Source organism: Prionailurus viverrinus, chromosome E1, assembly GCF_022837055.1.
Source record: "Prionailurus viverrinus isolate Anna chromosome E1, UM_Priviv_1.0, whole genome shotgun sequence".
In the NCBI taxonomy this organism is placed as follows: Eukaryota; Metazoa; Chordata; class Mammalia; order Carnivora; family Felidae; genus Prionailurus; species Prionailurus viverrinus.
In genome coordinates, this window is record NC_062574.1 from 21,855,810 (window position 1) to 21,869,749 (window position 13,940).

Here is a 13,940-nt window from a genome sequence, read left to right on the forward strand (position 1 = left end):
AAGTGGAATTCTTAAGAAAATCCTGTTGTGCTCACATCTGTGGTCTCTCTGGACATAACTTACCCCACCCGCCCCACTTCTTTTGGTCTTAGCAGCAAATGGAAAAATTGTCCAGTCCAGACTCACTACTTCCCTCCTACTTCCTGGAAACCTCCCAGGGCACTATCCTTGCTCAGCACATTTATGACTCCACTTTGTCATTCATTGAGAATGATGCTGCCCTGGGCCAAACTTTCTCTTAGCTCCGCCCTCTTTACTTTCCATAAAAAGCAGGCAGAGCCGCCAGAGGAACCAGAGGAGCAGAGAAGCTGAGACCAGCTTGGAAACCTCCAGCTCTCACGCCCAAGCTCCTCGTTCCCTGCAGACATGAAGGTCTCCGCAGCACTTCTGTGCCTGCTGCTCACAGCTGCTGCCTTCAGCCTCCAGGTGCTCGCCCAGCCAGGTAAGCCCCTCTCTCCTTCCCTCTGAAGCCCACCACCCCATCTCTGGGTTCTCATAATCAGGAAAGTCAGAGAAGGACACAGAGGGAGCCAGATCACACAGCTGCTCCAGGGCAGAGCCTGGATGAGAATTCCAGCCGTGGACCCCAAATCCAGTCCTCCCAGGACTCCAGCTCTGTATTCACACCCTCCGTGTAGTTACTGCCCCGGCTCCTTGCAACAGGGGTTGGGGACTTGGATCATCAAAAAGAAGGGGACTCTGGTGGAGAGTGTGCAGGGTATCTCCAGATATGGTGGAGGGGAAAGGAGGAGACCCAGAATCTGGTCTATGCTTCGTTCGGTCCAACATCCCGAGGCAGCAAGTATCAGAGAAACTCACAACTTGGAGCCTAGAGGGGGACCCATAGCTGGGTTCCCTGAGCTGATCTTCTCTGAACCTGATAATTTGGATTATTCACTACTTCCAGGATCAGTGATTAATGATACTCCCAGGAATTATCTAGTTTTAACAGCTCCCCCTTCCCACCACTCATTATCAATGCTATATACCCATTATAAAGCAGAGGAAGCTGAGTCAGCATGCGATTCTAGCTCTGAAGCGTAGGCAGAAATATTGGGATTTATGAGTTCTACCTTTACTTCTGACTTCCCTTCTCCTGCTCCTTCCTACTCTTTCTTGCTATGATTAAGATCAGAAGAATCTAACCCATCCTAACATGCTTTTTCTTTGTGGTTCTATTTCCAGATGCAATTAATTCTCCAGTCACCTGCTGCTATACACTCACCAATAAGAAGATCTCGATGCAGAGGCTGGTGAGCTATAAAAGAGTCACCAGCAGCAAGTGTCCCAAAGAAGCTGTGATGTAAGTGGAACACACCAGCCCTCCCTGGGCCAGTTCTTCCTTGGGTAGCAAGGGACAAGCCTTACAAACTTAGAGAGTTAGGCCATCTAATCTCATCCTCAAAGGTGCCCAGTGAGAAAACTGAGGCCACAAGGGACAAGGTGACTCCCAACATCACTCTCCATCTGAGTGCTTACACAGACCCTCCCAATTTCTGTAGCGGGAAGTCAGGACGCCCTGATGTCCTCTCTCCACCTGCCTTCCTCTTCTTGTTCCCATGGCAGCTTCCTGGGGCAGAATGGGCTGTCGTCATAGGCTGAGATCTCAATGGAACTCTATCTGACTGTGTTCTCTCTCCCCTACAGCTTCAAGACCATCCTGAACAAGGAGATCTGCGCTGACCCAAACCAGAAGTGGGTCAAGGATTCCATGGCACACCTGGACAAGAAGACCCAAACTGCAAAGCCTTGACTACTCACTCTGAAACCGAAGAATCTAAAATTAATTTATTTTCTTCTAGTTTTCCCTAAATGCCCTCCTGATGTTATTTTATTATAATTTCAAAGACTACAAACTTTGTTTATTGATACTCACATGATGCCTGAAGTACTGTTAATCTTATTTAAGTTATTGATGTTTTAAATTTATCTTCCCTGGATACTAGGGTTTTGTTTTTTTGTTTTGTTTTGTTTTTTTTTTACATATGGAGACCAGACAAATTGCTTTTCTCTGGGAGGGGGGGAAGTTCCACCCCTGGGATCGTGTGAGTGTCCTTGCAAGGACCATTAATGCAAAGACTATGTTTTAAATTCTAAAGAATTGCTAAAAATGCTATTGTGGAGATGTATATTATATAACTATTGATCAATATATAAATATATATTTTTGTACAAAACTGCCTTTGGTGTTTTCTTGAAAGAAATTAAAAAGCTGAGTGTAATCTTGGTGATTAGGAGGGAACATGTTTGCAGAGGGTGGGCTTGTGTTGGGAGGAGTGACAATGTTGATTGGTCCTGGTCTTTTTCACTGGGTAGGCAAATCTGAGTGCCTATAGAAGAATCTTTAAGTCAGGACCCAGTCAAGCATTCCAGCCCTACCACTCTAGTCCCCAAGACCATCTGTCCAGATCCCAATTACCCTTGTCACCCTGTCTCCTTAGCAATGCCCCATGTCCTTTCTCACAGCCCTTGACCCCTACCCTCAATCTCTCTCATCATCTACTACTACTGCCCCCTAACTGGGATACTTGCCCCCAACCTCTCCCCCTCCAAGTAATCTTCCAACTTGGAGTAATACAGACACTGCCGACTTTGGGAAATCAAGGAGAAACTGAATGACCACTGATAAGACAGTCAGATTCAGATTTCATAAAGAAGATATGACTTGAACTTCTCCTTGATGAATACATGAGGTTTTTCTAGAAAAATTACAGTATCATTTAGAAGAGGAGAAAGAAGAATGGAGCCAAATACCTGGAGGTAGAAATGATGATGGTGTGTACATCAAAGAGGGTGAAAACCAATCAGGTGGGAGTTGGGGTCCATGTCGGTGTCAAGTGTTGGGGAAGTTTAGAAAGAAAAGTTGGGAAAGGGTTTTGAATGTCAGGATGGTAAGTCAGTACTCAACTTCATAGATTAAAAGGAGATGTTGACAATGTTTGAGCCAATGAGGAAGGACATGCCATGTTCAAAGATTCAGAGGTGAGTTTCAGTAAATGTAACTTATTGGCTTCATACACGTTTGGAGAAGTATGGACAAGGGAGAGGCTACTGTCATGATCCAAGAAAGAGATGATGACTGCTTGAATATGGAGCCCAAGAAGCAGCTTTGGAGAAGAATGAGCTAGGTAGAGTGAAATGCTGTGTGTTGTAGATGGAAGAGAAGGACCTGTGACCTAAGACTCAGAAGCCCTTTCTACAATCCACATTCTAAGAGACAGTTTACCTGAAATCAGAACGTGCTTCTCTTCACCACTATCCCCATTTCAATCCAAGGAGCACAGGATCATCCATTTATATGGAGGGATCTCTTTTCCCTGAATGTCCACCTAAGGTCTGTACTTCCTTGCATGGCATTTGACCTACCTGTGAGGCATTTGACCCATCTAAGCACAGGCAGCCCTTCCACTTAAAGAAAGCAGATCTCTTGCCCTATTGAATAAATTCTGCGTGGTGATTTTGCAGATTCACCAGTCTAGTCTGGTGGTGAGATGGCTACTGTACCAAGCTAGACCAGGCAATGCCTTCAGCAGCTGGGGAAAACCCTGGCTGGCAGGGACACTCGAGTTCTAATCCCAGTCCTGGCATTGACTCACTCTGTCATTCAGAGCATATTGGGTATTCTGAGTTTCCATCAGTAAAATGGGGGTGATAATGTGCTACAAATAGGAATTTGGCAGAACCTAGGTTCTAGGATCTGGGAGTGTGTGTGTTGGAAAACCTCCATCTCCAACAGTTGGAGCTGGAGATGAATAAAGGGGATTCTGCTTCCATATTCCCAAGATAGTCCAGGGTCCCTGGTTCAGGCTGAAGGATTCTATCAAAGCTCCAAGCTCCCCAAAGTGCCTGATACATCTGTCAGAAGACAACTTATTGGCTGCTTTTTATGGAACTCTCTGACCCATCTGTCAGGTCCAGTAGCCCTCCCTGCTTCTCCTCCACTCCTCCAGTCTACATCCTTGATTGCCAAGCAGGACTAAATCCTCAGCTGCAGTGGATGCCAGGGGGGCAAAAAGGAACGGAGTGCGAGCAAATGGGACATCCACATACAGTTTAGGGAGCATCAGACCCTCTAAAACCAGGCAGATTTGTGATGAAGGGTCTAGAAGGAGGGGAGGCCAAGGGAGAGGCAATCCATGTGCCCAAGCCCAAAAGCAATCCACTCACATTCCCTTCCCAAGCCACATCTATTCATTTTCAGGAAATCTTGAATCTATTTTTTTTTCTCCAGCTAAGCAAGGGAGTCCTTGCTCCTTGCATGATAAAACTGTGAACATGAGGCGCTGGCAATAGGCCCTGGTTCAGGAGGCAATGCCAAGTGTGGTGTATTCATTTCCTGTTGCTGCCAACAGTCTGTTCCAGGAAATCTAGGCCTTTTCTATCACGCTCGAAATTCTTCCAGCCTGTGCTTATTGCCCAATTCCAAAGTCGCTTCTACATTTTTTAAAATATTTATTATGGCAGCACCTCATTTATAGATATTCCAGGTATCAAAATCTCTTTTAGTTTCTTATTGCTACTGTAACAATTTATCATTAACATAATGGCTTAAAACAACACAAATATATTACCTTATAGTTCTGGAGACCAGAAGTTTAAAATGGGTCAGTAGGGCTGCATGCCTTTTGGAGGCTCTGGGGAAGAATCTGTTTTCCTGCCTTCTCTAATTTTTAGAGGCCACCTGCATTCCTCATGGCCCCTTTCTCCATTCAACATAGCTTTAAGGTGGAGGAGGAGTGAAGCTACAAGGGATCAAAGTTTTGATACTATTGAAATAAAGATGGCATTAACCTGAACCATGTTGTTATACATGATAATTATAGTCAGAGCGACTACTATGAAAATAACTAAAATATACATAGTAAAAGAAAAAAGGGAATAAAATGGTATACAATAAAATAGTATTATTTATGTATCACAAAAGAAAACAGTAATGGAAAGAGGACCGAAGACAGTGAGATGGCCAAATAAGATGTCCCTTGCTCATATCTCCCCCTTAACAGCAATAATTTTGCACCCATGCAGGGACAAAAGTGCCTTTTGGGAGCTGTGTGATCCAGCACCATATGCCAAGGAAGAAGTCACCCATTCATTCATCAAGTCAAAAGCATTCAGATATTGGTTCTGGCTGTGGAATCTGCAGGGACCTCTCTTGGCTGTATTCTGGGAGTTCCTGGGGAACACTGTCTTGGACAGTCACCTACAGATGGGAGAGCATCTACCAAAGTCCAGATTTTTAGTGGAGAAGTTCCAGCACACTGTTGGAAAAAAATAAACCAAGTTTGGATGCATTGGAGAGGGCAAAAGGAACAGTCTGACATTACCTGCATCACTCCTTCTCCAAAGTGCCACAGACCAGTGCCGAGAGAGACCCTCTCAGCCCTTGATTTCTCCTGTGGGGAAAGTGAGGGCATTTGGGGTGTGCTTCCCCAGCTTCCCAGCTAGGTGGAAGCTACCAAAGAGATCTATTTGTTTCCTGTCTCATCCAAAGTACTAACTCATTGAGCTACATGACTCAAGGAACAAAAAGAGGCTGACAGGGCAGCAGATAAGACTTTTTTAAGGCATTCAAAGGGCATGGATCCTACTAACTGCACCACAGACTTCATCAAGAAGCCTGCCCACAGGCCACTGGAGACATCTCACTGGCAGATCCCTTTAACTGGCCCCACGGGCACCCTCAGCACTCTATGAGCTTCACCAAAACACCCCTCCCCAACCTGCATCTGTTTCCCTGCATCTGTGACTGCTCCTGACAAGGGCAAGAGCAAGCTTTGACAGACAGCTAGTGGTCCAGCACAGAAAACCACCAGCAGCTGTGATCCAGAGAGAGACCATAAATGTGAGCTTTAGTTATGCCCTTGAGGAAGCAAGACAGACTGTCAGCATTCAACCTGGTGTATTGCAGGATTGAGAGAAGGCATACAAGCTTAAGAACTCTGTCACAAGAAGGAGAAAGAAGAATGGAACAGACATATCTATAGAAGTTCTGAGAAAGCCTCAAAATCCCTAGCAGGGCTGACAGAAGGAAGTTGTCTCCCAAAGCCAGTCAGCAAAGACTAGAGGAGAGGGGCACCAGGGTGACTCAGTCAGCTAAGCTTGTTAACAAGTCAGTTAACTCTTGTTTTTGGCTGAGGTCATGATTTCATGGTTTTGTGAGTTCAAGCTCCATGCTGGACTCTGTGCTGACAGTGTGGAGCCTGCTTGGGATTCTCTCCCTCCCTTTATCTCTGCATCTCCCTTACTTGTGCTGTCTCTGTCTCTGTCTCTCTCAAAAATAAATAAACTAAAAAAAAGACTAGAGGAGGTGACTGCTGCTTCTTCTTCAAATTCAAAGAAACACAACAAGACTTCGAGGATATGTAAAATCAAAGAAACATGACACCACCAAAGGATCACAATAACATTCCAGTAACTGACCCCAAAGGCATGAAGATCTATGACTTACCTGAAAAAGAATTTAAAATAGCCTTTTTAAGGAAGCTCAATGAACTACAAGAAAACAGAGAAAGTCCTTTCAACAAAATCAGGAAAACAAAACATCAACAGAATGAGAAGTTTAGTAAAGAGATAAAAAGCATTAAAAAGAAGAAGTTGTGGAGCTGAAGATGCAATGAATGAAATAAAAAATACAATAAACATCATCAACAGCAGAATGGACCAAAGGGAAGAAAGAATTTGTGGAGAAAACCTTAGAAATTATCTAGTCAGAGAATAACAACAACAAAGAACGAAGAAGACTGAAGAAAGCCTATGTGATCTCTGGGATATTATTAAAAGAAAAAACAATCTGTGAATTATTGGAGTCCCAGAAAGACAGAGAGGGAGAAGGGGCAAGAAAACTTCTTCAAAATTTTTTTAACGTTTACTCATCTTTGCAAGACAGAGAGAGACAGAACATGAGTGGGAACGGGGCAGAGAGAGGGACACACAGAATCTGAAGCAGGCTCCAGGCTCCGAGCTGTCAGCACAGAGCCCAATGAGGGACTTGAACTCACGAACTACGAGATCACGACCTGAGCCAAAGTCAGACGCTCAACTGACTGAGCCACCCAGGCACCCCAAGAAAGCTTCTTTAAAGAAGTAATGTTTGAGAACTTCCCAAATCTGGGGAGAGATTTCAATATCCAAATTCATAAAGTTCATAGGTCCCCAAACAAACTCAACTTTAAAAACTCTTCTCCGAAGACATATTGTAATAAAACTGTCAAAAAAAAAAAAAAACAAAACAAAACAAAAAAAAAAACAAAGACAAAAAGAGAATCTTAAAAGCAGAAAGAGAAAAGAAACTTGTCACTTACAAAGGAACTCCCATAAGGTAATCAGAGGATTTCTCAGCAGAAACTTCACAGTCAGGAGAGAGTGGGATGGTGTCTTCATTACCATTAGACCTGCCTTATAAGAAATGCTGAAAAGGGTTTTTCGAGCTGAAATGAAAGGATACTAATTAGTAACATGAAAACATATACATCACACTAGTAAAGGTAATTATATAGTCAAGTTCAGAATAGTCTAATACTGTAATATTATACTGTATTAACCACTTTACTATAAAGGCTAAAGGACAAAATTATTAAAAATAATAGCTGCAATAATCTGTTAAATGTTACACAATGTAAAGAGAGGTAATGTAGCATAACAAACATAAAAGGAAAGATATAAAGGTAAAGGTTTTGTATGCAGTCAAAGTCAAGCAACCAGGCATAAAATAGCTTGTTGTATCTATTAGATGTATTATGTGAGCCTCATGATAGCCTTAAGGCAAAAATCTACAGTGAATACACAAAAAAGAAAGAGAAAGGAATCAAAGAATACCACTATGAAAAATCATCAATTCACAAATGAAGGGAACAAGTGAGATAGGAGAAAGGAACAAGGGAACTACAAAATAGAAAAAAGTAAGATGGCATTATCAAGTCCTTACCTATCAATATTCACCAAATGTGAATGGACTAAATTTTCCAGAAAAGGCATACTGTGGCTAAATACATTAAAAAGCAATAAATAAATAAGACCCAACTATATGCTTCCTACAGGAGACTCACTTTGACTTTACAAACACACATAGGCTCAATGTGAAAAGATGGGAAAGATATTCCAAAAGAGAACAGGAATAACTATACATGTAGCAAAAAATAGACTTTAAGCCAAAAACTGTAAGCGACAAAGAAGATCATTATATAATTATAAAGGGGTCAATTCATCAGGAGGATATAACAATCATAAATATAACTATACCCAACATTGAAGAAACTAAACATATTGAGCAAATACTAACGGATCAAAGGGGAAAAATAGATCACAATAATAGTAAGGGACTTTTATACCCTCTTCAACAATGGATAGATCAACCAAACAAAAATCAGTAAGGAAATGTTGGACCTGAAGTACTTTGGATCAAATGTACCTTACAGACATATATAGAACATTCCATCTGATCAAATGGAATGTATACAGAATGTACATTCTCCTTAATCACACACAAAACATTCCCCAATGTTACATGATAGATAACAAAGCAAGGCTTAGCAAACTTTAAAAAGATTGAATTCATGCCAAGTATCTTTTCCTAACACAATGGTATGAAACTATAAATCAATAACAAGAGAAAAACTGGAAAATATGCAAATATGTAAGGATTAAACAACACACCCCTAAACAATCAATGGGTCAAAGAAGAAATCCAAGGGAAATAAAAAATATCTTGAAAGTAACAAAAATGGAAACACAACCAACCAAAACTTATGCAACACATCAAAAGCAGTTCTGAGAGGGATGCTTGTAACAATGGATGTGAACATTAAGAAAAAAAGAAAGATCTCAAATAACAAACCTAACTTTATACCTCAAGAGACAACAAAAAGGGCACACTCAGCCCACAGTTAGTAGAAGGGAGGAAGTAATGAATATCAGAGCAGAAGTAAATTAAATAAAGACTGAACAACAATAGAAAAGATGGACAAAGCCAAGGGCCTCTCATCAAGCCCCCTTTTCATTAATATCATCAGCGATTGGTTGATGAGCTTGTAGTGTGTGCATATAAACAAAGGCAGGTTGAAACAGCAAACGGACAACTGGTTTTCAAAATCTAGTCTTTAGATCCTTGAGATATGTACGAGAAGAGAGGTTGTGAAGACTCCTGTCTTAGCTTCCAACTGAGCAAGTCCACTTTGATTTTATTCATAAGTTTGGCTTCCCCTCTATTCTTTTTATAAGAGAGAGAAAGAGTGAGAGTGTGAGTAGGGGAGAGGGGCAGAGTTAAAAAGAGGCAGAGAATCTTAAGCATGATCCATACTCAGCACGGAGCCTGATGTGGGGCTCAATTCCAGGACCCTGGGATCATGACCTGAGCCCAAACCAACAGTCAGACACTCAACTGACTGAGCTGCCCAGGCACCCCATCCCTTCTGTTCTTTTACTTGTAATAATATTTTCATAGATAATCCGATATTTTAAAAACCACAGCATCCCATGATCTTATTAAGTGCTTTGTAGTTCAGATAGCCTATGAAACAGATAGTGGTTTAAAAACATGTCTGCAAATTCTTTTATGGTCCTCAAATTAAGAGATGTGCTCTATATTCCCTAACTTTGTACCTGGGAGTCTTAAACCATCATGTAAAATATCCATATCCAGCTATGTGGAGGGACCACTGGAAAGATGGGGGTGGGGGGCAAGAAGCTTCCATCTGATCCAATCCCCAGCTGTTTAAGACCTCCCAGCTCAGACACCTGACACTGAGTGAAAGCCTTGAGATGACCCCAGTCTCAGCCATCATCCAACTACAATGATGTAAAAATCCCTGAGCAAGAACTACCTGGCTGAGGCTAGTCAAGTCCCTATATCCAAAAGCAAAATCAATTATTGTTCTTGCTTTAAATCACTGTTTTCAGATGGGTTGTTATAGCATTTAATTACTAGATATACAATTTTAGGTATTATTCTAAAAATAGAGAAGTCTACTTTTCTGCTAATGTCCTATTATCGCATTCTTCTTTGGGTTTAAGAAAAGCCACCAGGATTTAAAGCAGTAAAGGATTTTTTTTAGTCCATTTTAAAGCCCAGCCAAAGTTTTACTTTCTCTGGAAACTGGGGTCCTGGAGATGCTGTCTGAAAGGAAAATTGGGGAAATCCCTTACATTTCTTTGATTTGGTAACCCTACTTCCTTTCTTTTTCTACATAAAGCGTTTCATTTCAAAAAAAAAAAAAAAAGGAGCCCTTGGTAACAGTCATAGATCACACATTGCCTGGGCATAGCCAGCACCTCACCAACACACCAGAGCTTGAATGGAAAGCAGGCCAGCATCAATCACATTTCTCTCTCATTTCCTAGTATGTTCCTCAGGGGAGGGCAATGGCTCAGCAGATTTACTATTCCATCCTATGATTCATTCAGAAGAACAAAGCCCTGTCATCCACTCACTTTCTTCTTATTCCTGTCTTCTCCCTATAAAAGGCAGGCAGAACCCCCAGAGGAGCAGAGAAGCTGAGACCAGCTTGGAAACCTCCAGCTCTCACACCCAAGTTCCTCGCTCCCTGCAGACATGAAGGTCTCCGCAGCGCTTCTGTGCCTGCTGCTCACAGCTGCTGCCTTCAGCCTTCAGGCACTTGCTCAGCCAGGTAAGCCCCTTTCTCCTTCCCTTTGAAGCCCACCACCCCATCTCTGGGTTCTCATAATCAGGAAAGTCAGAGAAGGACACGGAGTGAGGCGGATCACACAGCTGCTCCAGGGCAGAGCCTGGATGAGAATTCCAGCCGTGGACCCCAAATCCAGTCCTCCCAGGACTCTAGCTCTGTAATCACACCCTCCATGTAGTTACTGCCCCGGCTCCTTGCAACAGGGGTTGGGGACTTGGATCATCAAAAAGAAGGGGACTCTGGTGGAGAGTGTGCAGGGTATCTCCAGATATGGTGGAGGGGAAAGGAGGAGACCCAGAATCTGGTCTATGCTTCATTCAGCCCAGGATCCAGAGACAGGGTTCTGCAGAGGCTGCAGGTATCAGACAAACTGACAACTAGGAACAGATTGCTCAGAGCCTAGAGGGGGACCTATAGCTGGGGTCCCCTTGACCTGAGGACCTGGACTATTCTATGAGTCTCTCCTAGAAATACCCAGATTTGTCACCAGTTCCTCTTCTCTTCTTAATGAGCTGTGGTATCCTTCCACTTTACGGTCCATGCAAGTGAGAGAGTTTCAAGACAGATTTAGGTACTTCAAGACAGACCTAGTCCTTAGGGATTTAGGGTGGGTGGCTTCCCTTTCCTTTGACTCCTCCTCCTTACTGTTCCCTACTTTTCAAATGAAAGTCCCAGCACACACCCTCAATAGCCTTTGTTGTTGTTGTTTCAACAGAGGGGATTAATAGCCCAACCACCTGCTGCTATAGATTTACCGTTAGAAAGATCCCCATCCAGAAGCTGAAGAGCTACAGAAGAATCACCAGCAGCTATTGTCCCAGGGAAGCCGTGATGTGAGTGAAGCCATGACCACCCACACTCATCCCTTGATCTTGAGCTCCGCTCCCAGACAGTGGATTGGGTTCTATGATAAGACTGAGTTGGAATTTAACCCTCAGATGCTTAGACTAATCCAATCCCAGGATTTTTTTTTTTTTATGGGAAAAGTGAATTCAAGAAAGTAAAGAGACTTCCCATTTTCAGCTCCCTGTCCAGACATTGGTTCAGATGTCAGTTCTTTCATCTAGGAGCCAAGATGGCTTCACCTAGGTCAGCAAAAACAGCTGCTTCCCCAGAGGCACCTTCCTAACCTCAGGCTAATGGGCCAGGCAATTTTTCCATAGAGTAGGTTACACTCCCAAGCTGAATCTTCAAGGTGCTCCATCTAACTGCCCTCTTTACCCACAGCTTCAAGACCAAACAGGCCAAGGAGCTCTGTGCTGACCCCAAGCAGAAATGGGTCCAGGATTTCATGGAGTACCTGGACAAGAAAACCCAAACCTCAAAGCTATGAACCTTCATGCCCACAATGAAGCCAAGTCAGTACTCAGGGAACAATTAATGTATATGCCCTGTTCTTTCAACATGCATTCTGAAATTATTCTATTACAATTCTAAGGAATATGAAATTTGTGTAATAATGTGAATCATGGTTTTTCTTAAGTAGTGTATTATGTCTTCTAAGTTGTTAATATTTTAATTTAATGGGCTCTGGAATTGGATGTGTTTCAAATGCAAACCTTTGACCCTTCAGACCCTTCAAAACTACAGGGTGCTCCTTCCTCACTACCTCACTGTAGTGTTGTATCTGTGCATGAATCAATGCAAATATACATATATTTCATTTTTAGGAGGGGATGTCCCTATGAAACATAATATTATTATAGAACTGAATATTTTTATATGTACAGCTCTTGAATTTTCACATAAAATATATTTTTGGATAAAACCTGACTTTGATGCCTTTTTAAAGGATACGATAAAGCTTTCTCTGGAGTGCCAGAGAAAGGAGGGCTGGATTCAGAAGGTGGGGCTTGTGTTCTGGAGGAATGAGTATATGATAGACTCTGGGCTTGCCCCCAAGCTGGGCTCACCTGCATGTCAAGGAAAGTCAGCTTGGCTGGCGCCAGGGTTAGCCAGCTCCACAGCTCCAGATCTGACATCAGTTTCAGTCATTTGTTCAAATACCTTCTTCCTTTCCAAAGTCATTTCTTTTCTCACCATCCCATGCCCTACCCAGTGGTCTCTCCTCTCAGTTGTTGCATCAGCCTTGTGGCTGGTTGGTTTTCTTTCTTGTAATCAACTTTGAATCCAGAATAATACAAGTATCCCCTGCATTAAGAAACCAGGGAGGGGATCAACAGATGACTCCAGAAGTTCCCTTCCACACCTAGGAACCACATGTCTTAAAGATATCTATCTCCAGAGGTTGAAGAAGACCAAAGAGGGTCAGGATCCTGTATCCAAGGCAGCATACTGACAAACCCTTGATAACTTCAAGCTGAGCTTCTTGGAAGGGGGGGGGGGCAGTTTGCATCAAAATTGCAGTAGAAATCTCAAGGGGTCAGTAGAAGTCAGACACTTTGGTGGCAAGCAGACAATTTACTGGTGACTATTTGCTGCCATTGTTGATGCTCAGACCAAGGTCCAACAGCCCTTTCCCCCTCCTCCAGCCCAATAGTCCTCATCTCCAAACATCAATAAGGAGCATAATCTCAAATACCAATGGGGAATGACAGGAAGATGACCAGGGGTAGGAGGGAAATAGATGCGATCGTGCAATGAGACACAGCAAAGTCGTGTGGTGCAGCCAGATACAAGCAGAGTGTCAGGTAGTAAGACAGGCAAGGAGAGATGTGTTCCATGTGCCCAAGCCCAAACAGAATCTGATCACACTCTCTTTGTCAAGCCTATCTTTTCATTTTCAAGGAATGCTGAACTCACTTGTTCTCAATGGGCCTCTCTGGACCCAGAGTGTTAAAGAGAAATTCCAAACGACAACCAGGAACAGAAGCTGATACATAACTGGACATAAAATTTAATGGGATTCAAAAATCTGACTGGCTATACCACTCATGTGCCTGGTAAATTAGGGCAAGCTATTTTTCCTGACTGAGCCCGCATCCATGGAGATTTATAGTACATCAATGGCTCTCATGTTGGCCTCAATATCTCTAAGACATTAATAAAAAAGCAGATTTCTGGGTACCATCACCAAAGATTCTAATACAGAGTGTTGGGCGGGCAAGGTGCTCCTTCCATCTTTGCAACTGGTTCCCAGCCCTGTCTGCTGAAGAGTGATGGGTACACTTTGAAGTTCCCTGATGTCCTCTTTCAGATCAATGCAGTCTCTGGGCTTGACCTATGCCTCTGGCTTAGACATGAGGAGTCTGAACTTTCCCATCCCCTAGACTTGAAATAGCAGAGGCTGAAAATGCCAACCACATGTTCGTGTGCTCGTCTACATTTTCCAGCCTACAC

General features: G+C 42.9%; 2 protein-coding genes across 2 annotated transcripts; both read left to right on the plus strand.

Annotated features, from left to right (window-relative positions):
* Positions 1–303: 303 nt before the first annotated feature.
* Positions 304–2,177, plus strand: LOC125151584 (C-C motif chemokine 2). The gene is made up of 3 exons (XM_047832824.1): positions 304–442; positions 1,186–1,303; positions 1,648–2,177. Exons 1-3 carry the CDS (start codon positions 367–369, stop codon positions 1,751–1,753), a joined length of 300 nt encoding a protein of 99 aa, XP_047688780.1. The 5' UTR covers positions 304–366; the 3' UTR covers positions 1,754–2,177.
* An 8,319-nt stretch (positions 2,178–10,496) lies between these two features.
* LOC125151768 (C-C motif chemokine 7-like) lies at positions 10,497–11,973 on the plus strand. The gene is made up of 3 exons (XM_047833199.1): positions 10,497–10,622; positions 11,356–11,473; positions 11,868–11,973. Exons 1-3 carry the CDS (start codon positions 10,547–10,549, stop codon positions 11,971–11,973), a joined length of 300 nt encoding a protein of 99 aa, XP_047689155.1. The 5' UTR covers positions 10,497–10,546.
* Positions 11,974–13,940: the final 1,967 nt, after the last annotated feature.

Excerpts from the sequence above, each read along its gene's own strand:
- LOC125151768 (XM_047833199.1), top strand. The coding sequence starts at position 10,547 with ATGAAGGTCTCCGCAGCGCTTCTGTGCCTGCTGCTCACAGCTGCTGCC. Across the intron at positions 10,623-11,355 it reads TCAGGCACTTGCTCAGCCAG|AGGGGATTAATAGCCCAACC; the intron begins GTAAGCCCCTTT and ends TTGTTTCAACAG. Across the intron at positions 11,474-11,867 it reads TGTCCCAGGGAAGCCGTGAT|CTTCAAGACCAAACAGGCCA; the intron begins GTGAGTGAAGCC and ends CTTTACCCACAG.
- LOC125151584 (XM_047832824.1), top strand. The coding sequence starts at position 367 with ATGAAGGTCTCCGCAGCACTTCTGTGCCTGCTGCTCACAGCTGCTGCC. Across the intron at positions 443-1,185 it reads CCAGGTGCTCGCCCAGCCAG|ATGCAATTAATTCTCCAGTC; the intron begins GTAAGCCCCTCT and ends TTCTATTTCCAG. Across the intron at positions 1,304-1,647 it reads TGTCCCAAAGAAGCTGTGAT|CTTCAAGACCATCCTGAACA; the intron begins GTAAGTGGAACA and ends TCTCCCCTACAG.